At 39.7% G+C, this 25,991-nt stretch overlaps 1 protein-coding gene across 2 annotated transcripts in view; it reads right to left on the minus strand.

Annotated features, from left to right (window-relative positions):
* Window positions 1-25,991, minus strand: part of Parp8 (poly(ADP-ribose) polymerase family member 8) — a 164,941-nt gene that overhangs the window by 40,720 nt on the left and 98,230 nt on the right. For both annotated transcript variants that reach the window (XM_050152799.1, XM_050152798.1), the window contains exons 9-15: window positions 18,173-18,233; window positions 17,662-17,752; window positions 12,459-12,525; window positions 5,060-5,185; window positions 4,047-4,605; window positions 2,583-2,633; window positions 2,385-2,480 (exon numbers count right to left, since the gene is read on the minus strand). In XM_050152799.1, the coding sequence (XP_050008756.1) occupies window positions 2,385-2,480; window positions 2,583-2,633; window positions 4,047-4,605; window positions 5,060-5,185; window positions 12,459-12,525; window positions 17,662-17,752; window positions 18,173-18,233 (1,051 nt within the window). The remainder of the gene's footprint in view (window positions 1-2,384; window positions 2,481-2,582; window positions 2,634-4,046; window positions 4,606-5,059; window positions 5,186-12,458; window positions 12,526-17,661; window positions 17,753-18,172; window positions 18,234-25,991) is intronic.

The following is a 25,991-nucleotide window of genomic DNA, read 5'->3' on the forward strand; positions in this document are numbered from 1 at the left end:
GTGGGCTCACTAGCCTTTCTCGAGTATCTCTGAACCAATCAGTGGGTTCAACATTCTTTCTTGAGTATCTCTTAATCATGAGCTGGCTCATCAGCTACCTTAAGTATCACAGCAACAGGAAAAAGAAGCTAAGATATCTTCAACAGAGGGTCGTTAAAAGAAACCAAAAATAAGTTATTAGAACTAATAAAGAAATTCAGCAAACTTACAGAATAATTCTCAAACTGATGCAAGGCTAAATGCAAACATATATAAATACCGACTGATTTTATGCTTTTATTTGCAAAAATGGACAAGATGACCACAGGACTGATAGAGCAAAGCAAGGGAGACCAACTCACCAAAACTATCTGAGAAAAGGAGAACAAAGCTAATTATACTTTTTTGATTTCAGTCTTACTACAAATCTATCTATATAAACCAAGACAGTGTATTCCTGGCCTAACTGCAGACATTACGATCTGTGGAAATAAAATGCATAGTCCAGAAAATCTTAATATATTTATGGGCAGATGATTTTCAAAGGACCACAATCAATAAATAATAGTATTTTAAAGAAATACATTAGAGAAACTGGGTCCATACCTGCAACACACATATCTAAACCACAACCTCATATCTATGACAAAAAATAACTTCAAAGCAACAACTCACTTAAATGTGAGACCAGGTATAAGACTCTTAGAAAAAAGCATTTGTACTGGTGTGGCTTTTAATTATGTGGTGGTTCCTTAGGCACACAGCAAAGTATAAAACTTTACTGGATCAAAACAGAAAAGCATAAAAATAGGGTCTTCATCATTTATATATGATAAAGATCTAGTAATAAAGATATGATATCCAGAATAGAAAATAATTGCTACTCAGTAATAAAAATTAAAATAACTCAATATAAAAATAAGGAAAGGTTTGAACAGACATTTCTCTAGAGATATACAAATAGTCAAAAAGCATGAAAACATTCTCCAAGTTATCTCTCATTATGACAGTATTTCAAAAACCAAAGAGCTAGATTCATACACACTGGACTGTCTACACACATAAACCACTACATACTCTTTTGAAGAAGAAAGGAGAAGGAATACAGATGTGGAGAAAGTGAACGGTCATATACAGATAGTAGGAAGGAGGCAGTCAGTACACAAACTGTTCAGAAGACAGCAAACAGAGGTCATGGAGATTCCATCAGCTGATGAATGGATAATCCCATCTGCAGTGTCCATCCATAAAATGGAATATTGGATGATAAATGGGAACAGAGTATTGATCCACACTGCAAGGATGAAACTTGGGAGCATACAACCCTACAGTAAAGGAGATGAAATCAGTGGTTTCCAGGGCACCACGAAAGGGAGAGAGTGCAGAGGCCTGTTAGCAGTTCAGGGTTCTTCCTTAGGTAATGAAAATATTCTGGAATTAGTGATGACGGTTAAAACCATGATTATATTAAACATCACCTAACTGTGCACATTAGTGACTTAGAAATTGTATTGATTGCTTTTCTGTTGCTCAGATGAAGTACCATGCCTAAAACTCCTTAGAGAAGGAAGGGTTGGTTTTGCTGCAGGGAACTAGATGGACAGGGAAGGCATAGCAAGAGGCCTCCCCTAGTGATGAAGTTCCTCCAGCAAGGCCCTGACTCCTAATGTTCTATAAGCTCCCCAAATAACACCACCAACTGGAGACCAGGTGTTCAAATCCAAGAGCCTATGTTAAAAGCTCTCATTCCCGCCACCCCAAGTAGTACATAAACGTCAATTTAAAAACTGACTTTTGGCAACATTTTATTGATTAAAATTTTATAAAGTCATTATTGTGAAATAAATTCAGTTTTTAAATTGGGTAATTCACCCTCCAAAGTACACATGTCCATTGATTTCCATTTCCATACTTCATTGGTGATTTGACAACTATGGCATTAACTTGGCAGTTTCAGATTCCCTTCTGACTTTCCCAGCACTACCGTGTGCCTGTTCACATTTGCATGGAACAGATAGCTCAAATTTGGGGGTTTTGAACAAACACATCAAAGCATCTTAGCTTTTAAACATTATTAAATGCTGTTTCCAGAGCTATGTGTTGTTAAATAAACATAAATATAAAGTTTATGAAACTTGTTGCCAATATAGAAGTAGACGCAAATGAACACACTGATGACAGACATAAGGAACACGATCTTAATGAGAGAAATTACTTACTCTTTCACAGATACTTCCAGAAGCAATACTAACTCCTTTCCTTCCAAATGATACCACTTAGCATATATGAAAAGTTTGCCCTGGGGAGACGTAGGTTTATTTTAAACTACATCTCCTTGTTTTTATATTGGGATGCTTTCACTTCTCTTCCATGCTAACACAGGAATTCCATCAGTGGATACTTACCCGAAGCATGGGGCCATTCTGGAACACGTGTGGCTCATCACAAACCACACAGTATTCATTCAACACAGGGATCCGCTGCTCGGCAAACTCAATTGTCTGAATAGAACGATACAAGAAAAGAAGCCAGTAAGGTTCTCGGATGACAGGGAAACCCAGCCAGGACCAGGTGCTCCCACCGTGAAGGATCTTAACTCATACCTGCACCAGGAAGCCGCGGTCTCGGATTGGAATGCATTTTGCACCATTTGTCTATAAAAAGCAAAGTTTTTAAAAAGTAACTTTTTATTAGGGAGAATATAGAAGTAATAGCTTTTCCCATTTTCAGAAGTAAATGCAGATGATCACATGAGTATTGTCAGCTATTATGATATTAAAATATTAGACTTCCTTATGGACCAATTTTGTAATATTATATGATATATTATATATTATATTATATATGTTATATGTATATGATATATATAATCAACTATATTTGCCTAAACAAAATGATATTCTTAGGTTCCCATCCTTTAGTAAAAATACCTGTCATTGTTACACAAAAAGAAAGTTAGTTTATTCTATTACTGATCAAAAAAAAAAAACCATACCATCGTTAGAATTTTCAAATACTATCAGCTTCAATGATTCCTCCAAGGAAAATAAAACAGCGGCTAGCGAAAGGCCCAGTACTAAACCAATTGGCAGGCTAAGTACATGGGGGAAAAGTCTGTTTTCTTTCACAAATTATCTGAAATTATCCTTCTGAGGTGAAACTATCATGGGAAACATTCCTTTGTGGAACTGATAGGCATACCCTTAAATAAGCTTCTAGTGTATTCATTAAAATTATAAAGACTATCAAGTTTTCCTCAAGCAAGTATTTGTAATCAATTGTAGGGAGAAATCTATGTAAAGATGACTAAAATCAGCCTCTTGTTTTGTCAACTAACATATGGCTGGCTTAGCATATGAATCATTAAATTGACATTCACAACATGCACATGTCTAAAACCGCAAACAAAACCTTTCAACCATTTTCGAATATGTAACTACTTGTGTAAGTTAAGTCTGTCTGAAGCTGGCTGTGCCAATCACTAGAGAGGTAAAGTTGATGTAGGGTTGATCCACAGTCAATATCAACCGTACAGACATCACCTGGACCCACATCCTCCCACTCCCCCCAGAAAGAACTGCTTTAGCATAAAATGGACATTGAGCAAATCTTCATGTGAAACTCTTGAACGCTAGCACCAACCAAATGTTCACAGACAGCATTCTCTAATATAGAACTAAAATATTATGCTTAACTATAAGACAAGTGTGGTCCTCCACTACTCACGTGGTGGAAGAAACGATAAATAACCTACTTAATACAGATCAAAAACTTTGTAAATCTAGCTGAATTCCTTCTGTTCTTAATAGAATTCAGTGGTAGGAACACAAACCAGACAGGAAGTGAGTGATTGCATTTTTTCCCCAGAACCAATGCTAACTGTTCTGCGCCAGCTATAATATCCACCCCCCCCCAAAAAAAAAAAAAAAAAAAAACAGCAAATTTAAAAACAAAACAAATTAAACGGATCTTGTGTTTTTCCTCTCTCAGGTCTCATAAAAATGCATACAAGTCTCCTGTCCCTTAGCTACATTTAAGAAGGCAAGATGAAAGAAGTATTTACGCACGGGAGGCTGGGAAGAAGACGATGATGGTGTTAAAATACCGATAAGCCCTGAGGTAAGCGAGAGCCTCCTGCCCTCTGCGTTGGGTTCCTTGAAATGCTCGGTTTTCGATGACTTGGGGGCGCCGGAGTAAGACTTGCTGAGCAATTTGTGGTTTTTCAGCCCGTATAACTCTTCCATTCTGAGATTGCTGGAGTAAGACCTGCTTAGCAGTTTGTGGGGCTTCAAGTTGCTGCTGTGCTCACATCGCGGGTCTCCAGAACAAGAGCGAGTCAATAATTTATGCGACTTGAGCGTGAGGCAGTCCTCCTGCTTGCCCGCTGTGGGGCAGGGCCGGCCCAAGAGTTTGTGCGATTTGAGGGTAGACATCGCCTGCTCGGCCCTGGGGTCGCTGGACAGCGAGCGCCCGAAGGTCCTGTGCGACTTGGCGCACACGTCATCAGCTTTGACAGTGCTGGAACAAGTCCTCCTCAACAGCTTGTGTGTTTTGGAGATGCCGTCTTGTTCAGATTTCAGTTTGGATTTGCTTTTGCCACAACCAGGGGGAGGATAGCTGGGCGACCTTGGAGACGAGCAACAATTAACACGGGAGGAAACTGGACCTAGCGTCAGCGCCCCAGTTCAACCAGGGGACATACGCTGCCACCTCATCAACAATCCCCGTTAGGACCCAAACCAGAGACGGGTGCAGAATGCGTCACTGGAATGAAACCACATCTCACAAACACAAGAAGATTCCAGCATGGTTCCTCCCTCTAACCTATCCCAGAACTCCACGAAGAACTGAAATGTGGAGGACTCTTTTCATCATGCGAAAACAAAATCTAACTTTAGTAAACTTTACCCATACTGATTAAAAATAAATAAGCACACCTATGTTTTTGACGGGACTCCTGTAATTTGTTGGAAATCACAAAGAAAACAGACATGTAGGCGAGAAAGAATCCTTCGCACTGGGTATAGCGGGGCTCTAAGGGCAGAGCAGTCAGACAAAGATGAAGACGCCTGTTACCAACCTGCGCAAGGTAGAAAACAAATGCAGAGGCGACTTCACCTTCTTCTCCGACAGCTTCTTACCATGCAGGCAACTGGACTTTTCCTTGCTCTGTTTCCACTGCTGAGTAACGAATGTCTGCATGATCCTGTCAAAGCAGAGGCGGCTCTGTTAGCACAGTCCCACCGCCATCTTACACCAATACTTCTGGGGTTTGCTTGTTTGCCAGCTTGGGGAACTCGGGGTGCTGTTCTCGTTGTTTTGCTTTGAAACCGAGGTCTCACTATGCAGCCCTGACCTAGAACTTGCTACAAAGACCAAGCTGGCCTCAAGCCCCCAGAGACCAGACAACCTCTGTCTTCCTACTACTGGGATTACCACCCTGACAATACTGTGCCTACCAATGCTTAGGTATTTATTGCGATAAGAACACATTACCAAAGGAAAATAACACAACCATTAGTAAAATGCTAAGTTAGGGTTGTGTAAGAATTTTCATATTAAAGGAGCCAGAATGTAAGAAATTACCATGGCTTTTTATGACAAGTTACATCATAACAAGTGATCAAGAAACTTACTTATTAATAAATTAAAATAAAATAGTGACATATTCTAATTACCCAAATTATCAGAGAGTTTATGAAATAATAGATTTAAAAAGAATCCTGGGAGCAGCCTTCAGAGTCAGTAACTTTTACATGAATTTTTAAAGTGAAGCTAATTTTTCACTTGGTTGTTCCATGTATGTTTCATCTTCATGAAAGAAAAAAACAAATTGCAAAACTATATGTAGAAATATTTGATGTAAAAATATATGGTCTTCAAGCACAGCCCAATCACCTCTATATATACTAGTGTGTTTTTTAAAAGTATATATTCCTAAAATTTTTAGTTATTATCATAAGATTGGAATTTGGTGTCAGGATTTTCCACAATATCTGCTTCCTTTGGTGATTCCTGGAAAAGAATTCTGGAGAGCCAACTAGGGACTATAACAGCATGCTATCTGCAAAAGGACCTTAGACTATGGCTATGCCTCCTGCCTTTCAAGTCACAGAACAGAAGGATGCCTTAGTGCTGGTCCCTCAGTAGATGTGAAATTTTACAATTACACATTATATGTATAATACATTTGACATTTTAACTTTCTTTCAAAAAAAAACCCTTCAAGTTTGCCTGATTGTCCTGTTGTTGGTTTTTTTTTTTTTTTCTACTTCTGCAAACTGCTTCTGGGAGGGAAAACTGATATCAAAATTTTGTTTATCAGCTATGCTATGTCAGGGAATAAAAGGCAGCTTTGTAAATAAAAATGTTCATCTCAGTTCCAGAAAATAGTTGTTATTATCCCACACACTGAAATAAGGCGTATGCCCAAAGGAGAAGGTGTGACTCTTAGGTGGAGGAGAAGCAAACTCTCCAACATCCTTCAGGACCCCACTAACTCAGTGCACCCTTGCCTTCTGTTGGGCTATCTTCGGCTACCTTCGATGTGTTCAGAAGAGTCAGGTCCGAATCATTTGGGGTCACTAGGGTAGAAGATGTTGTGAGAAAAAGGAGGATAAATGGATGCTGTGATTCCAAATTCACAGGAAATTTGTCTTGGATCTTAAGAACAGGGGATTGCTTTATTTCATTTTTATTTCATGTCTGAAGACTTTATTTCCTTGATATTTCAAGAAGATTTGCATGTACTGGATCACATGAATATTATTTCTCCTTGTTGCTAATAAAAAACTCATTGAAACTATTTTGTTCTAATTAGACTTAGATTCTTTTTCTCCTATGATGAAAAAGGTTCCTATTCCTGTGACCTACCACCTATGAAGGCTACCAAGTGTGTGCTGGAGAAGCTAAATGGAACCAAAGGGCATAGCAGGTCACTTTCAGGTTACACTGTTATTCTGAAGTGTGTCTTTACCACGTAACATCAGTAGCTCTTAAACAACTCCTGATTATCTTTGGTTGCAAGAAAATATTCAACTGCTTCTTGTAAGACAGTTAATGTCACTGCTGATCCAAAGTGTGTGCAGATGTATGCATACACACACACACACACACACACACATATATATACATATATATATACACACACATATGTGTGTATAATGATCACGGATATGCATGTATATATATGTGATCATATTGTGCTATGAACACACATGCTATAATGACCACCTTCTCATAACACACTTAGCATTTGGTCCTAGTACCCTAAAGCACCAGGAATGGATCACAAGAACACATTGAATGTAGTTATTTACATATTAAAAATTGCTCTAAGCAATAAGTAGCCTAGATTCCTCACTAGCATCCTTTCATAAGCTTCAAGGAAGATAAGCTCTTCACACCTGAATTTTTTTCTTATGAATTATCATAAATATGAGATGATAAATTTTAAATTATGCTCTTTAGGCTAGACGGCACCTAAAGATCCCCAGTCAAAAACACTTATAAACAAAGAAATTTAATTATATACTTGACAGAAATTCATCAAAAACATGAAAATAATCTGGCTCTTATTAAAAAATTCCCTACATAACTAAAATTCATTCATAAAAGCAAGTAATGTTTTTGAAAACATTAATCACCAGGCTGGACCTAGGACTAGAACATGTTACATATTATACCAGTCACCTAAGCACAAGCCCCAGCACACAGCTTTCCTTTACTTCTCAGGCTTACAACTGCAGATGCTCTTTCTTTGTCCAAACTCATGGGATACACTCATGGGCTACTATAGGCAGAAAGTTGTTTATTCTAGGACATGCATTTAAGAAAATTCTTGTCTTATTTTGATCAACCCCATCCCCCCCCCACACACACACACACAAACGTTGCTTTAAAAGCAGTGTTACAATAGGGGTGGTGGAGGTGTTGGTGAGCCAGCCCCGAAGTTGCGAGGCTGGAAGAGCTGTCCCTGTTCCTCATCTGTCACATGGTGCTATGGGTAGGGGAGAGATGCCCATCCTCATCAAGGCCTGATGCAGGAAAGAGAGTTGCCCCTGCCTGCACCAGCTGCAACACTTGGAAGAGCAGGACCTGCACCTTGCTGGGCAGCACGACAGAGCCAACCCCATTGGCAGAGGCGAAGCGAACCAGCACCGGTATGGTGAGCATAGAAGAGCTGTCCCCAATATTCACCTGTCGTGTGGCAGCATGGGAGGGAAAAAAGTGTTTGTTGTCCCCTCACCCCACCCCCACACACACCCATTGACGTCGGTCATAAGGGCAGGGGAGCTAGCCCTGCCCCTCATCAGCTACAACTAATGGGAAAGTGGCCCCTGTGCCTCTCCTGGGCAACACAGTAGAGCCCGCCCTGAAGGTACAGGTGTGGGAGATCAACCCTGAGGACCTGGAAACAGGAGACTTGGCCCCACCCCTTGCTCACAGCCCCAAGGGGGGGTGAGCTCCCAGGGCAATGCTGGAGAGCTTACCCTGAGAGTGAGGACAAGGGAGAGCGGGCAGGCTGACCCATTCTGCAACTACCCAGGCCCAGAACGAGTGTTACAGGTTGGAACACCTCAATTATCCATCCCATATGTGATCTACTTGCAGAGCCAAAGCTGAAGGATCTCTACCACACAGGGCAACCGCAGGATAATTGAGAGAGGTCCTAGTGAGGGCCCAGCATCGATAGCGAAGTGGAAACTAGAGGCCTCGAACCAGACCAATGACTCGCTGTAATGAACTCTTGCAAGTCAAGATATATGAATAAAGGGTTTACTGCATGATTCACAACGTCACACTACAGCTTCCAAGGTGAGATTTTGCCCTCTTTTTATTTTCTTTCTTCTCTTAAATTTTATTGGGGGTGGGGTGCTGCAGGGGCAGAGGGTGCATACGCAGGGATGGGAAATGAGTGGGACCGAGATACGAGATGTGAAACACACAAACAATAAGTAAAAAGAAAGCTAAAAAAAAAAAAGAGAGAGAGAGAAAGCAGCGCCAAAGTAACGTAACATAAAGGTGCCGCCATGCTCCTCTGCAAGATGGATAAGCCATGGATTCATGTAAGAAACAGAGACTAACTGAAAGAAATAAAAGTAATTGTGTTGGACCTGGGGGCAGGGGGGGGCGGTGCACGCCTTTAATCCCAGCACTCGGGAGGCAGAGGCAGGCAGATCTCTGTGAGTTCGGGGCCAGCCTGGGCTACAAGAGCTAGTTCCAGGACAGGCTCCAAAGCTACAGAGAAACCCTGTCTCAACCTTCCCCCCCCCCAAAAAAAGTAATTGTGTTGGAAAAGCTCCCCTAAATCTAAAACAAAAATTTACAGATGCCCCAATGTGAGTCTTTAAAAGAGAACATTGCATGGTCTAATGTGCTAAACATTCTTTGTAAATTCCGTTTATCTTTAGAGAAACGAAATCCTAAATGTTAAGGGTTGATTATCTGACCCTGCATTTGTGTGCAGATCTAGACTCAACACTGAGCGCCTAAAAGAGCAGCTTCCCCCACTTCGAATGCAATCATCCATAATTCATATCTGAGCAAAGTTACCTTGGTGTAGTGTCAGAAAAACTGGGCCAGTCCTAGAGGTCTAAGGTATGGACTAGCCCAGACATCACATAAGGCTTCCGGCACCAGGGAAAAGGAAGCTGACACAAGAAATTTTAAAGTATTTTCTCTTGGAACATTACTCAATAAAGGATGACATATGATGAAAATGAAAATTCATTAAACTGAAAGGGAAAGGCGTGGGCTGCATCCTGATCAAAGAACTAAACCACTGCATTAGCGCACAGGATCTGACAGGCTCTTACTAAATCAAGTTTATGGATCTGGAAGAATAAATAGTCCTTCAAGAAGTCTCACAAATTCTAAAAGCTGAAATTCTGACAAGTACAGCACTTATTAGTTATATTCCGACCAAAGAAACTGAGGGCATATGTCAATATTTTCAGTCAGATTTCTGGTGCTTATCAGAGAATAGAAAACAACAAGGAAGGATTGGAATGTACACAGAAGGGAGCCCATGATGCTGGTTAAACTAAGACAGCCATTATGGGAATCCGTGCGATGGCTCAGCGGGTAAAAATGCTTGCTGTGAAGTCTGACAACCTCAGGACACGCATGAAATTGGAAGAAGAGAACCAGCTCCACAAAAATGCTTTCACACACATAGAAAAATAAAAAAAAAAGATGACAGATGGATGGATTGAATGGATGGATAGACAGGAGGACGGACTATAGCTTCCTCAAACTATTAAAATAGATCGAGCAGGTTATCTAGCAAGCGCACCTATTAGCATTTATTCCAACAAATTAAATCTGTAGAGAAGAGATTTCTGCAGGCACTTGTCTGCTGCAGCACTATTCAAATTAGACACGAGCTAGAAATCAGCTAAGGACCCATCAGGGGTGACTAGCTCGGCTGGGAGTGGTGGTGCAAATTCCAGCACTTGGGAAGCTGACTGATGCTGGAGAAGCCAGCCTGGGTTACATAGCCAGCCTCTAGCTGAAATAAACAAGGAAGCATGGGCAAGGGAAAATGAAATACGATTCCACAAAAAAATAAGAATCTTGTCAATTTGCAAAGTCATAGATGGATCTGAGGGTCATTTTAAGTGACAGAAGTCAAGCAGGGAAGAAAAGTCCTACATCCTCTCCTTTCTATGTTGATCTCATTTCTGTCCACAAACTAAATACACTGATATTATGGGAAGGCATGGTAGTCAGACGGTGGAACAGGACAGAGGTGGGCGGCCGGGAGTCAGAGCAATGAGTGGTCACTTATAAAAAGATAGGAATTGGAAGTTCTGTGTGCTGCTGCCTAGCACTGTGACCATAGGTAAGGACTTTGTCTGTGTACTTCTAAAAGCTTATTTTGAATATTTTCATCACAGAGATGTGATGCCGAAGAAATAAATATGTTGAACTTGTGCAGAATCACCACATGCTGTCAAAATGCTGCGTATAATTTTTATGCACTGCTAAAAAGATAAATATTTTTAAAAGAATACAATGAGGTTTAGCAGAAGACGCCAATTTGTATTTTGGTATTGTGGACAAAAGTTTTAATTTGTAAAGTGAACCATCCCACTGTGTGTGTGCGTGTGTGTGTGTGTTTGAAACATCATGTTGTAGGTTTACATAATAAATACATTATCTTTTGACATGTTTTAGAGTTAAAAATCAATAGATAAGAAAAGGTCTCTCCTATTCATCTGGAATAGTCTTATAGTCTTATATCCTTTTTTGGAAGGCAGAGGCTCATCTAGATTCTGTCTGAATATAGAACTGCATTCCCTATGCAAGAAAGATCAGCAAAGGAGATCATGTGGACAGCATAGTTATTTCCTCCAGGCAAACCACAAGTACTTGGGATGCACCCAGCCTCCCTGCCCCAACATCTCCATCCTCACATATTTCAGAGAAGCTGAAAAGTCAACTCCGACCTCTGCGATTCCCTACTGCACTTTTCTACTCAAAGACATATGTGTGCTGCCCTTGTATTCAGTTCTCTCAAGGATGATGCCTTTCCCACTTTTTTTAAACCCAGGGTTTTAGGTAAAACAGACTTAAAAATCAGAAAACAAAAGTGAATTAAAGCTTTTTTTTTTAAAAAAAAAAAAAGCTGCTATCAATAAGACCCCATGAGATTCTATGAGTACAATAAACAAAAGCTTGGTTTATCTTTCCTCAGCACTTTCAAACCTACCATCATTTATTTCTGCTTCACGTCTATTAATACCAAAGTATGCCAGATTCTTAGTGTCTATATAAATGATAGATCATAAATGCTAATGATGACATAGTAAAGAATGTATGTGCTTACTGAAATGAATTCTAAGCACACTATGCTTTGGAAGAACCATGTCCATTTATAAAAAGATAAACTGAGATACTATTAATACAGGACCAAGAAATAAGGAGATCAAAAACTCAACGAAGGAATGTTTCATGGCCTGGGAAATAGGGCTGGCTCAGAGACAGTGGGGGATAACCAGCTATCATCTCCAGGCCACATGAATAAGCAGTGAAAGCCGCCAACTGGATATTGGGAAGGGGCAGCTGTAAAAGGCAGTGGCTCAGCAGGACAGAAAAACAAACTTCAACAAACCAGCTCAAAATGAGTCCTGTAGGAGAAAGCTTGGTAGTCACTGATCCATACCCCTGCCTTTGCTTCTGCTGGACACGTTAAAGAGAAAGACTCCAGGTCCACAGGAGCAAGAAGGGTATAGTTTGGGGTGTGGAAGGGTGAGTGGATGTGGACAGGAAGCGAGAAATACCCGGGAATCTGGAAAAGGAGCTCTGTGGACTAAAACACAGATCCAGATCTTTGCACCAAGATGATGCCCTATCCCCAGGGACGCACTTGAAAAAGATGTGGGAGAATCAAAACTGAGCAAAAGAGTAAAATGAAAATTCAATTCCCTCGAAAAGCAATTCACTTTTTTTTTTTAAGGCCTCAGTAAACTTACTTCTTCAGCTGATGTCCCAATCCAAATCGCTCTTTTGTAGAAATCTGAAAGACGTCGACTGTGGGCACTGGAAAGAGGGGAAACAGAGTTCAATATTGACTTGAAACTCAGTCACAAAAGATGACTGAGTTATTAATGGTGTGCGTGGGCATGCGCACCCACACACATCCAGAGTACGCACACTCCTCTTGGCAGCATTATTTAAATTACACAAGAGTTAAATATAAGATCACAGCAGGTTGTGTATTAACATAAATATCTGCATATGTTAATAGGTAGCACATAGAAATATGACGAGTAATCTCAAAATAAGCAACTGTTCCAGAAACCATACTTAGGACAGTTGAGACAACATTTTGAAATTATAAATAAAACATGCTAGTATATGACACAACTTTTTAATCAGTGGGAGATGAGGATAAAGCACAGACTTAATATTCACTCTACATCCTCTTCATGTGGTGCATATTTCATGAGATGCATGTGCATATACATACATAGACACATACATGTATGCATGCATACATGTGTGTGCATATATCTAAATAATTTTTGAAATTAGTGACTTACCATAAATAGCTATTTGGAGAAGTGGAATTATTTAATTTTAAGGGTTTTAAATTTGACATGTTTGTTTGGCATTCAAGTAGAAGAGTGAAAACGGTAATAAAAAATAAAAGGCATTCAAGCAGTGGTACGCATTAAAGCTGCAAGTCTGAAATATGTAAACTCATAACACCAACACTACTCAGGGAGGAGAGAATGCTGGGAAAGAAGCTGCACATGCCTGGGTGTCAGGCATCCAGCAAAGAAGCCTTGTGAGGGACAGCCAAGAGGGTGGAGACTCCAGAATGCACGTTCACTAAAGGCTCTCAAGGAAGGGAGACAACAGATTAACAATGAAGATGAGGTAAGATGAGTAGTCAGAACTGGTCTCGGGACTATTTAGCCTTGGTACAGCCATGATCGATTTGACTGTGCAGTGATGGCCCCATAATCTGATCTGAGTGGATTTTAAGAGAGGAAAGGAAAGAAACGAAGGGAGCAGAGCAAACCCTCTAGTAATAAAATCTGACCGGAAAGAAAACAGTACTTCAGGGCCAGCTGAAAGGGAATTTGAGGTCAAGGGTTTTATTTAATTTTCCAAATTGAAAAAAAAAATGTTTCTTGGTGAGAATCCTCTGGGAGGGCAGAAATGTTACAGGACAGAGAGGAAAGGGACAACTGAGGAGCAGTGTGATGACATGACGGGGGAGGAAAGGCAGTGCACAAATCACAGTGACACCACATGGGCACCAGATGTGCCAGGAATAATAAGGGTTGGGATGACTAGAGCAAGTCCTGCCCTTCTCCAGGCCACACTCGGACAGGTTCCACAGTCCTCAGCTCACGCTGTCCTGCTCAGGGCTGGGAGCACTGAGTTCCCCAGACACCCATCAGTTCTATCCTAAATATGGTCTGTTCCTTCCATAAGACATCAGTCCAGTCTCCTGTGTCCAAACAAGACGGCACTGTATTAAAAGAGAAATCCTGGAAATTCAGTGCAGGGGTTTCTTTCTTCAAAGGAAAAGAACGCGAGTAGCTAGAGAGATGGCTCAAGAGCAAAACGTGCTTACTGTTCCAACGAGGGACTCGGGCTCAGTTCCTCGCACCCACATAGTGGCTCATAAATGTCTGTAGCTCCAGCTGCAGGAGATCCAATGCTCTCTTCTGGCCTCTGAAGGCACCAGACACGCACAAGGTGCTCAGACATGTATGCAGGCAAAACACTCATAAAATAAGAATAAATCTTTAAAAATTAAGAAAATCATGCTTGTTTCTGTAGGCTCCCGAGATAAAACCAGTCTCGCTGAACATAGCGGACAATGAGGACTACTGAGACCTCAAGAACAATGGCAATGGGTTTTGATCCTACTGCACGTATTGGCTTTGTGGGAGCCTAGGCAGTTTGAATGCTCACCTTACTAGACCTGGATGGAGGTGGGTGGTCCTTGGACTTCCCATGGGGCAGGGAACCCTGATTGCTCTTTGGGCTGACGAGGGAGGGGGGCTTGATTGGGGAAGGGGGAGGGAAATGGGAGGCGGCGGTGGGGAAGAGACAGAAATCTTTAATAAATAAATAATTAAAAAAAAGAAAACAAAAAAAATTAAGAAAATCAGACACATTGTATCTCCCTAAGGTTTTCAAAGGTATAATCTTTTCACAGGCAGATAAAAAAAAGGGACTAAGAAGAGAAGGGGGAGAAACCTAAAGGGCATTGGCCTAGTTTTAAAGTGTAGCAAGGTCCAAAGATACTAGAAGAATTAAAACACTTCTGGGTAGAGAGTGTGTGAACCACATAGAGAAAATGGCAACATTTGACGATGATGTTTATCCAGAATATATTATAAGTAATTCTAAAAAGAAATAAACACAGCTTTAAAACCTAATCATTGCATCAAAACCTAGATAATAAATGTTAATGCTTTATTAAAATATTTAATCTTAAGGAAACTATGGATAATAAATATTGACTCAGTCTCTAGCAATGCAATCTAAATGACCTAAAAATTTAGAGTATACCAACCAGTTCTCAAAATGTTACTTTAAAAATATTCCAAAGCTCAAGAGATGAAATGACTAATACTGTTAAAATGAATGCAATTAACTGCACCTAATTCTATTTAATGCATTATATGAACAACAGTCAAGGAAATAGCATGGAGGACGCAGGGAACCTCAATCCTATGTGCAATTTTCATTAACTCTAAAAGCATTTTATAAAACATTTTAACAATGTTTTAAAAACTTAATAGTTTCCTCAAAACCAGTAATAATGAGCTGAAAAATATCGTAAACGCTAAAGTCAGATTAAACAAGCCAGGACTTGTGGATGAACTCATCTGAAAGAGTTAAGCTTCATCAAAAGAGAAGGGGGAAGGAGGGCACAGCCGTACTAATACATAAAACTAGAAACTATGACAAACATCCTTTTCTAAGAAAGGTAAATGTCACAACTTTAGAAATGCCTGTGACGTGGTCGTTCCTAAACAGAATTCCTATAGCAGTACACCAAAAGCTCAGTAAACATGACCAAAAAGGGATGGAAAGAACGCAATGGGGGAAGAGAGCCATGAGCGAGACTTCAGGACAAGACATGGCCAGCCACTGGTCTTGTGGACTCACTGAAGCTGTGGCTAGCTGCAAAGGATCCTCATAAGACTGAGACCCTGCTCAGAATGTCTTCCCCTCACTGAGGGTCTACAACAGTGTTCTCAAGCTGTGGGTCATGATCCCTTCAGACCCTTTTGGGGTCTGAACGACGCTTCCCCAAGGTTTGTCTAAAACTGTCTGCATATCATATATTTACATTATGATCCATAATAGTAGCAAAATTCCACTTATAAAGTAGTAATGGAATAATTTATGGTTGGGTGTCACCACAACATGAGGAACTGTATTAAAGAAAGGCAGCATTAGAAAGGATGAGAACCACTGGTCTAGAGGCATGTTAATGTTTCCTTCAGTGTTGTAGCCAGTGATAAGTTGCCTATGTTCCAGTAAATAACACTATACTCGTGCTTATCCAAAGAACCATAATTAATCTCAGTGGGAGACATACACATACACACACATGCACATACACAGACACACATGGACACACACACACACACACACAGGACATCAAAGTAGGAAGGGTCTGTTGTCAGAAGAAGGGCTTCAGCAGAACAGTGAGGGAAGTGAGAAAGGATAATGGGGGTGGAAAATGCTTGAAAATTCATTCTATACACTCTGATCACGTAAGCATAGGCATAGAGACATCGATAATGAGATGCTTTAAACAAAAGAGCTTAATGACAACTGTTCAACCTTTTCAACAAAACAGTGTTTGTGTCTTTAATCAGGAACTGGACTTACAGATCAACAATTCTATGTAACACATATTATCATAACAAATGTATTCATGTTTAAAGCACAAACAATAAAAAATTATTTCTCTTTAATTTCAAACTGTAAAGTGCTTGTCCCTTTTCTTTTGTTCACAGAAAGATTAGCCCCAACTAAATACTATACTTCAAATTAGTGCTGTTCGTACATTTCTAGAACATAGAAGTAAATACTTTTCAAAAAAGAACTGTTAAGTAGGTCAATCTAAATCTTGGATTAGTCACAAATTTCTACAGGTTCCTTTTACTATAAATATGGATATCTTCCAAGAAAAGCTACAAAACACCCCTAAAGAAATAAAGTCTCATTTAATCACACTCCCACCTCCTAAGGCTCAGGGATCATCTCATAAGAGTGGGCAGAAAAGTTGTAAGAAACAGAGGTACTAGATGCAGACAGCAAGATGAAGATGGTGTTTTCTGGACATGGCAGGCCTATTGCACACATGAATTCACAGTAGCTGCGACTAAATGCATAAAACTGAGCCAACCAAAATCAGAATGGATGGGAGAGACTCACTCTGTCCCCTTCTAGTTCAGGGGATCCTAGCAGTGGATGGCTACTGTCAGAGAGAAAGTGAGTTTTCTTCAGGGATTTGGGAGACTCCCCAAGCTCCAGTTGATGCTCCATGCAACCAGCAACTAGCAACAGCATTAAGTGAATTCAGAAGATTTTAAAAGAGAGGAACAAAGGAGAGGGGGAAGGAGAGACTAAGAGGGAAACCTCATCAGGGGAGGAAAGGAAGGAAGTAGAAGGGAGTAGATTTGACCAAAATACATTGCATGCAAGTATGAAATTCTGAAACAATAAATAAATAATTTAATTTTTGTCAACAGTACAACATTGCCTTCTGAATAAAATTTAACACAAAGTTTTTTCACCATTTTACCTGTTTGCAATAATTAAAATCATAAGTCAAGATAAAACCTAATTATTTGCCCTGGAATAACTGGTTGTCTCCTTTCGAGCACAATACCTCTACCTCTACTCATATATTATACATAATAGTCTCTTTGAAATCCAATTCCTCCCCAGTTTTCAACAAGAAAGTCATAACTGTTTTAGAAATTTACTATTAAGATGGATATGGAAGCAAAAATTGAACAAGCCCCCAATTTAACTAGTGTATGAGAGAATTATGAGAAAAATCAACCAAACCAGGCCTTTCTTATGTTAAATGGAGGAGCAGTAAAGAAGTTGAAGAGAATTTTACTATAAAAAGAAGAGTATGGACTAATGTCCTACTCTCGAAAACAATGGAGAAATGAGACTAACCTGGGCCATTTAAATACTGTGTCAGTGAACAGTGCAACCGGACGATAATAGGTTCTGTTCGGATCACTTCCCAAGCCACAGCAATCTCCTCCTGCACAAAAAAATTGAAAAGATGAGTTTGGCGTCTTTCAAACCTTAAAATAAAAAACAAATCATGACTTTTAAACTTAGGCTAATGGAATACATAAATTGTAAGGACCTATAAATTATTTCAACAAACAATGTTGTGTAAAAAGGAGGCCAAAGTATTCTTTCATTTTTGCCTTTCTGTATGACAAATAAAATTGAGACCTTATATAATAAAGTACTCTAACTAAAACACAGATGGTTCAGGATATATGGAAAAACAATGAAAACAATGTATGATCCCAGCTTCATTGATCAATCTTCATAAATCACTTGAAGAAAAGCAGAGCATGATGGTGCTGAAAAACAACCCCAAACTGAGTGTCTTAGAATGAAGATAAATCCCTTTAAATGTGTGGGGCATATTATAGAAATTGACACTTACATCCAGAAAGCTGACATCAATGTGCAGATCAATATCTACGTCATCAATAGCTCCATATTCCCTGGAAGCAAAGATTAACATGAATGCTTTCATTTTCTTTAGTAGTTAGTATGTGACTGGTTATTGTAATTAAAAAGATAGTCACTAATTCAGATTGTTGACTTTTTTGTTTGTTTCGGTTTTTCGAGACAGGATTTCTCTGTGTAACAGCCCTAGCTGTCCTGGAACTAGCTCTTGTAGACCAGGCTGGCAGCAAACTCACAGAGATCTGCCTGCCTCTGCCTCCTGAGTGCAGGGATTAAAGTCATGAGCCACCACCTCCTGGCTCTAATTGCTGACTTTTAAGATTAGAAATGACCTTGTATATGAATAAACTAACTTGGACTGTCATCTTTTTTGTCTATTTTTGCAATAAAACAGATATATATTATGCATGCATTTGCATACATAAATTCAAGAGTTGCTTGTTCCATGGTACCAAAGAGTCCCGGTACCCTGAGTCACAATAGTGTCCCCATATGACTGCTCCAGTATCCCCACCCATTCACTGGACAAGGAGCTGACTTTAAGGGAAGAAAGGAGTTTCTGATATGAACAAATAAAAGAAATATGCTAATAGATTCTTCTTCTGCCGTGGACATGGGCGGCTTGGAAACTGGTCCAGCTGCTTTTACATGCACAGCTCTGTGTTCTCTGTACAGGTAGCCCAAAGTCTGACACAGGGGACATGCAGCTAAATAACGACTATATGATCCACATAAAGGCAATCCAGTCAATACCCAGTGTGGGATTTATTTTTCCCTTGTTTTTCTTTCTTTTTTTAATGCATATGTTAAAACAGCACTCTGCCTGTGCAGTCTATCCCTGGGTTATATAAAGACATTATGAAGGCCAACTTATGTACAGCATGGCTCTTAATTTATGTAATTTATTGAAAAGAAAACAAAAATAATATTCTTAATATACGTGTCCATATTTTTATATGCTCATATAATTCTTATGGAGTTGTGAATAGAGAATCAGGGATAAAATATGGAAATAACCAAAATTAAAGAAATTAATAGGCAATACTTAAATTGAACTCATAGTTGGTAGAAAATGTTCTGAGGAATATATATATTCATATATATATATATGATAAATTATATATATGATAAATTAATGTCCACAAAGCATGGCTAGTGATTTAGATCAACTGGGAGAGTGTTCACTAAGCATACGTGAAACCTTGGGATTGACCTCCAGGTACCGCATAAATTCATGAATGGTGCTGCATACCTGAATCAACACTCTGGAGGCAAAGTCAGCAGGATCATAAGTTCAAAGTTATCCTTAGCTACATAGTGAGTTCAAGGTCACTCTGGATTATGTGGGAAATCAAGGAGGGAAAGAGAGAGCGGGAGGGAAGATGGGGATGCAAAACCTTGCCAGGATCAAGACATGAAGAGAAATTATTGGAAATAATTCAACTGAGTAACAAATAACAAAGATATACTTACACGACAGTATCCTAATGTTAAAAACTTCTCTTGGGCCAGCAAGACAGCTCAGTGGGAAAAGATCCTCGCTACCAAGTCTGACCTGAGACTGATCCCTAGGACACATGTGGGGGAAGAAAAGAATCGACTCCTCCAAGCTGTCGCTTGGACCTCTACAGGCGAATGCTCACCGGCACACTCTTTTATGTGTATGTACACACACACACACACACACACACACACACTAAATGTGTTAAGCAATGGGAAACAAGCACTCGACCTTCCTTTTTTGATTGCCTCATTTCTAGTTTTATTAAATCACCTTAATTTTCATGTTTTTTTTTCAAATGCTCAGTAAAGAGTATATCTGGAAGACCTCCCCTACTCACCCTCACAAACCTGAAAGACTATTGTATAAGAAATACAGTGTCCATTTTGAGTTCATTTTATAAAAAAGTTCCAAATTCTATAAAAACATAGACCTAACCACTGACTAGAAAGGTGATACTAATCTATGTTTTAGAAACAGAAAAATATGTGCAAAACTAACTCTTAACAGCATCATTAGAGAACATGCTTCTTGAGAGAAAGGGTCTTACTGTGTAGCCACGGTTGGTTTCAAACTCCAGAGCCTTCTGATCCTAGTCTTCCCAAGTGTGGGATTACAGGGGTGAGTCCCTACACCTGGCATTAGTTTTGCCTCAGCTTCACTCTAGTCTTTCCCATATAAAGTATATTTTTTTCTTGTTATTTCTCTCCTTCGGTCAAATTAGTGCTTTCTGTGGTGCTCTTCAAAATCACAGATTTAAACGGCTGCAAGAGTGAAGCTACTGTGAACCAATTAAACCACTCCGATGCACTGGGTTCTTTTGCATCATAAATACTGACAAAATGCTTCCTCAGAAAGCTCTACACACCTGTCTTCTCATAACAGTAATTTCTGTAATGATGACGTCAAATGCATGGGATGACTTATCTGAGACAGTCGACAGATTACTTAGCTGTTATTCGAAGGGTTAGAGTGACCTATAATCACAACAGCCCATTTATCAAGATTGCTGCTTCCCACATCTTTGTCACGATGCCTTCTCTTTCTCTCCTCTTTATAATTGCATTAGTAGAACATCTTAGCTTGAAGTGTGTGGGTAAGAGGCAGAGAGGAAGGATTCAGACATACACAAAATCCTAATCCACAGTGGATTCTCTGTAAGTAGCTCAAAGGACCCAATAAATAGAAAGGCATTGTCAGAATATGGCATGTATTTTAAAACCATTCATTGTGAACATTAAAAGTATTAATAGTCCAAGGATGATTTCCTTGGATTTTTCCATCAATACTTTCTTCCTTATTTCTAGTATGTTTTTTTTTTTTTTTTCTAAAGGAAGTGAGATCCTGAGCTACCGGCCCTCTTCTTCACCATGGCAAAGCACTGGAACACTACTTTAAGAAGGCAATTAGCAGGGCTATACATGCATATATCTGGAAACGGTTACACTCCTTTTTGTTTTGAATTCAGAGTTCACTGTGCAGATACAAACTCATTTTGGTGGTGATGTCCCTTTTACATAATGCCAGTAATTTCATGTTTCCCACTGGGAGACACAAAGCGTGATTACAGTTTGTCCAGATGGAGTGACCTAGTTATCAAGACCACTTCTGTATCCAAATCACTGTCCACGGCTCAGATCGGCAACAGAAACGCACTGAATGCTGACGGATGAAAGCCATTCGAACTGTGACGGCGATCTGGATGCAGGACTCAGTTTATGATGAAACAATTTTGAGTACAGCCTCAATTTATTTGCTGTGACAAGACCACGTCAAATTGAAATTGAATATTCCCCCCTTAGTTTTGAGATAGGGGAAATTACAGAGAAATAATTTACTGTGGTTGGTTTACCCTGGAATGGCGGGTCCAGGAAAATCTGCTACATAATGGTCCTCTCTACCCACAGCCTGATTTCTGGCTTTTTAAAGAGCTTCTCCTTAAGTCGACATATTTTGAAAATTACATAATACTTAAGATACTGACAGGTGATAGTGATTACCCGAAAATATCTGCATACGCCAGGATCAATGACAGGCATGAAGAGCCCACGGCCCTGTCTGGGCTTCATAATGGGTTCAAGACACCTGCAGCGCCCCAGGACAAGGTAGAAGGTGTAGCCGCTTAGTGATCTGATGTAGCCCAGCATGCCCAGGACCCTGAATCTGATCGCTAGCTTTTTAAAAGGGGAGACGTGTTTATTGTCAATAATCATAAGTTTATGAAGACACTGTGAGAAACTGGTCACTGCCTTTTCCTGTTTTTAATGGCACCAATCAGGAAATGCTCCTTAGCTGGGCAGGGGTGGCACATGTTTTTAATCCCAGCACTTGGGAGGCAGAGGTAGGTGGATCTCTGTGATTTTGAGGCCAGCCATGGCTACAGAAAGAAAATATCCACAAAGACAGACAGACAGAGAAGATGGAGGGTCAGAGCGGGGACAGAAGGAGGAGAGATGAAAGGTTCATGACAAGCCATGGGGAAAAAAAATCAGTAGGTAGCATCTCTCCATGGTGTCAGCATAAGTTCCTGCCTCTAGGCTCCTGCTTTGCTGTCATGTTCTGGCATCCTTCAGTGTTGGACTATAAAGTGTAAGCTCAAATAAGCTCTCCCACTTCCCCCCAAAATAAATGCTCATGAGACATTCAAATATATATTAATATATTTAATGTGTATACTATACAGAATATTAGACTATACTGGCTTTTCTTCTCTAAAAACCTCAGTTTGTTCAGTAACCTCAGTTACTGTTACTATAGTTAAAACAACTTGATCAAGGTTATTTGTGAGAATACTTATTATCAAAACATTTTAAATATCTATTTTTTCCTTATTAACTGTCAAAAAGCTATAGATTTATATATACACAATTCTACCCAAGATTCTTGAGAAACAAACATTTACTGTTATTGAACTTCTCCTACTTCCAACCACTAGGCAGTGACACTTTGAGAAGCTCCGTAGGAAGAAACACACACCTTCCTGTGACATCTGAAACTCCGCAGCTTGCATGTCTATCTCTGCATGCCTACTCAGTGTGTGTTTCTGCCCAGTGTGGGAGAGATGTTTGTGAATGGGCCAAGAAATATGCAAACTCAGTCACCGGGAAGAAGTCTTGGCAAGATTAAAGCTTTTCCAAGACTGTTATCCAACACAGCTATAAATTGCTCAAAGAGACAAGCTGAGAAGACTTTAGATGCAGACGAGAAGGCAATGCAATCTTTTGTGAGACAAAACAATAGTGCAGAAGAGGATTAGAACAGAAAGCTTCTGTGGCTTTATGGGCAGCTTAAAAACCGTTGCTTTTGCCTGAACGAAGTCCAGGCTTTGGGAGCAGAGATGAACATGCAGAATCTGATGGACCGAAGCTTATATCTCAATTACATTTGTGTGACTGGAAGACCCTTCCCCTTTTAGTTACTTTGCACTGTGCGTGCATGTCCTCTCAAGGCTTCCCTGATTTTGAGTTACAGAATTTTTTTTTAATACCCTCAACTCAGAGAGACTGTCGAGAATCACTATGCTAGATAGGATACTACACACCTGCAGCTCAACATCTTCCTTTGATGAATAACAGAATTCTGTGTAGGCTCCCTTGTGTGGTGAAGAAGCATCCTCAAGATCTCAATGACTCAACACTAATGGTTTGTACTTCACCATACAAGGGACTGAGGGAATGGGGTCTGGTCATGATTGTGGTGCCAAGGGGGACAGAATGCAGAAGGCACAGGACTAGAGACACACTCTCCAGCACATATGTACATAATTCACTGGCCAGGATTGTTGTATGTCTATGCCAAGTACCAAAGGGGCCAGGCAAAGAGAACACAATGCCATGACAGGACGGGGAGAAACGAGGAGAAGGCAGCACTTCCTAGGAATGGTGTAAATGGAAAGTTACAGGTTCAGAAGAATGGACGTGGATGACCTGAGTTATACCTAAGTTTTTTTTCTCCCTTTGCTTTATGTTTATTTTTTATTTTCTCTTAGGAGATACTGGCATCATGGTTATCGATCTAGTGATATTCATTTGTTCTCCAAGTATCGGATCTTCAGAATACTCTTGTTCTCCAAACGTCAAATCAGAAAGACTAATCCCAGCCATCCACCAATAAAGGCAATCAAAACGTGCCACTCCCACGAACCTGGGAGCATCCTGCCACATCATGCCTTAGCTACAGTAAGAGGCTGGGTACTCCAACAATGCCAGTATTTTAAAAATGAAAAATGTCATCATAAACGAAAGATCAGGTATCTAAGATAGAAGTTTGACATTTCACAAGGTGACTACCGAAACCATCTCTTTCCAGGGGAATGAAACTTTCTTTCAATTTCTAAAATTCCTCAACTCAGATTGTTTCCAAATGACTAGTTTATGAACACACAGATAAAGGACTGCATTTACAAGAGAAACACATACATGCGCATAGTGCTATATGATTCAAGATGAAGCACATTTACACCAACCAGCAGATATTTATCCTATAGGATCTAACTCACCGCCCATTCACAAGATTCTGTGTCAAAATCATCCTCAACCCTGACATGCATGGTTCCATGCAGCCACTGTTTCGTTTCTTATGTAAGGACGGATGGAGATTCCATTATCAATATTAGTAATCTATTACCAGTTACTTTTTCCATATCTACATTTAGCTTGCATTTAAAAGGGATTTGCTTCTGCCGAGGCAATCAGCTATTTCTATCTCTTATAAAGAACTCAGATGTGGTTAGCTGCCTTTCTCATTAGGTGTCACATAAAAAAGAAAAAAAGATGACACCAAATAGCCTATTGTGCATATTAAGGTGCTTTTGCTCTTCAAACCCCATTAAGTTCCTTATAAGCCTCAATTAAGTGAAAGAACAGTTAATTAGAACATTCTGGTTTCAATAGAGTTGGAACTCTGCGAGGAAGATTCCAAGGCCTTCTACCTAATGGGTAGTTACTCATTTCCCAGAATGTCTGGGGCCAGAAGACTGGGCTAGGTTGTAAATTCATTTTATCTATTTAAAGTAAATTGAACAAGTTTTGCTGTGGTCTACTTCATGTCAAGAGACTTCTGGAGATCATTTGTTCAGCAACCATCTTCTATAGCTAGGAATAAAATCTGGACAAGGCAAGACTACAGCTTATATTGAGATTTAAGTGGGATCAAAACTGTTGTACGGGAAATAGGCAAGGAGAAAAAAATCAAGTCATTTATGAGTTTTAGGCATTTCATTTGGTTGGAACTCCAAGCACTTTTATGTAGTTGTAGCACATCATAACTGTCAATACCATGCTATTAATAGAACACTAATAGGTAGACCACCAGACTTGCCAAACCGTGAGGAAACAAAACTGTCATAGTCTTATGACAGCTAAGAAAATATGGGAATGTGTTTTAGAAAAAAACTTAAATATAAAAAATATCAACTCTAAGCAATAATAGGTGCTTTAAGGGGAAGATGGGAAGCTGAATTCCAGGTTCAATCATATTTATATTTCATAGCCTTCTTTTAGTGGGGAGATTATTGCATTCAAAATTAAAATTTTAATCCTTAGCCATAAGAGAAGTACAAATCAAAACAAATCTGAGATTCTATCTTACACCTGTAAGAATGGCCAAGACCAAAAACACTGATGACAACTTATGCTGGAGAGGATGTGGGGAAAAGGGAACACTCCTGAATTACTAGTGGGAGTGCAAGCTGATACAGCCCCTTTGGATGTCAGTGTGGTGATTTCTCAGAAAATTAGAAAACAACCTACCTCAAGACCCAGCAACACCACTTTTGGGTATATACCCAAAGGATGCTCAATTGTACCACAAGGACATGTGCTCAACTATGTTCATAGCAGCATTATTTGTCATAACTAGAACCTGGAAACAACCTAAATGCCCCTAGACTGAAGAATTTATACGGAAAATATGATTCATTTACACAAGGGAGTACCACACAGCAGAAAAAAATGATGAAATCTTGAAATTTGTGGGGAAATGGATGGATCTAGAAAACATCATATTGAGTGACGTAATCCAGAGCCAGAAAGACAAATACCATATGTACTCACTCATAAGTGGCTTTTAGACATACAAAAAAAAATAAGCAGCCTACATTTCACAATCCCAGAGAACCTAGACAACAAAGAGGCCCCAAAGAGAGACATACATGGATCTAATGTACACAGGAAGTAGAAAAAAGACAAGATCTCCTGAGTAAATTGGAAGCATAGAGACCATGGGAGAGGGTAGAAGGGGAGGGGAGGGAAAGGTAGGGGAACGGAGAAAAATACATAGCTAAATAAAAAAT

Source organism: Alexandromys fortis, unplaced genomic scaffold (genome assembly GCF_014885135.2).
Source record: "Alexandromys fortis isolate MF-2015 unplaced genomic scaffold, M_Fortis_MF-2015_v1.1 scaffold_73, whole genome shotgun sequence".
NCBI classification, from domain to species: domain Eukaryota; kingdom Metazoa; phylum Chordata; class Mammalia; order Rodentia; family Cricetidae; genus Alexandromys; species Alexandromys fortis.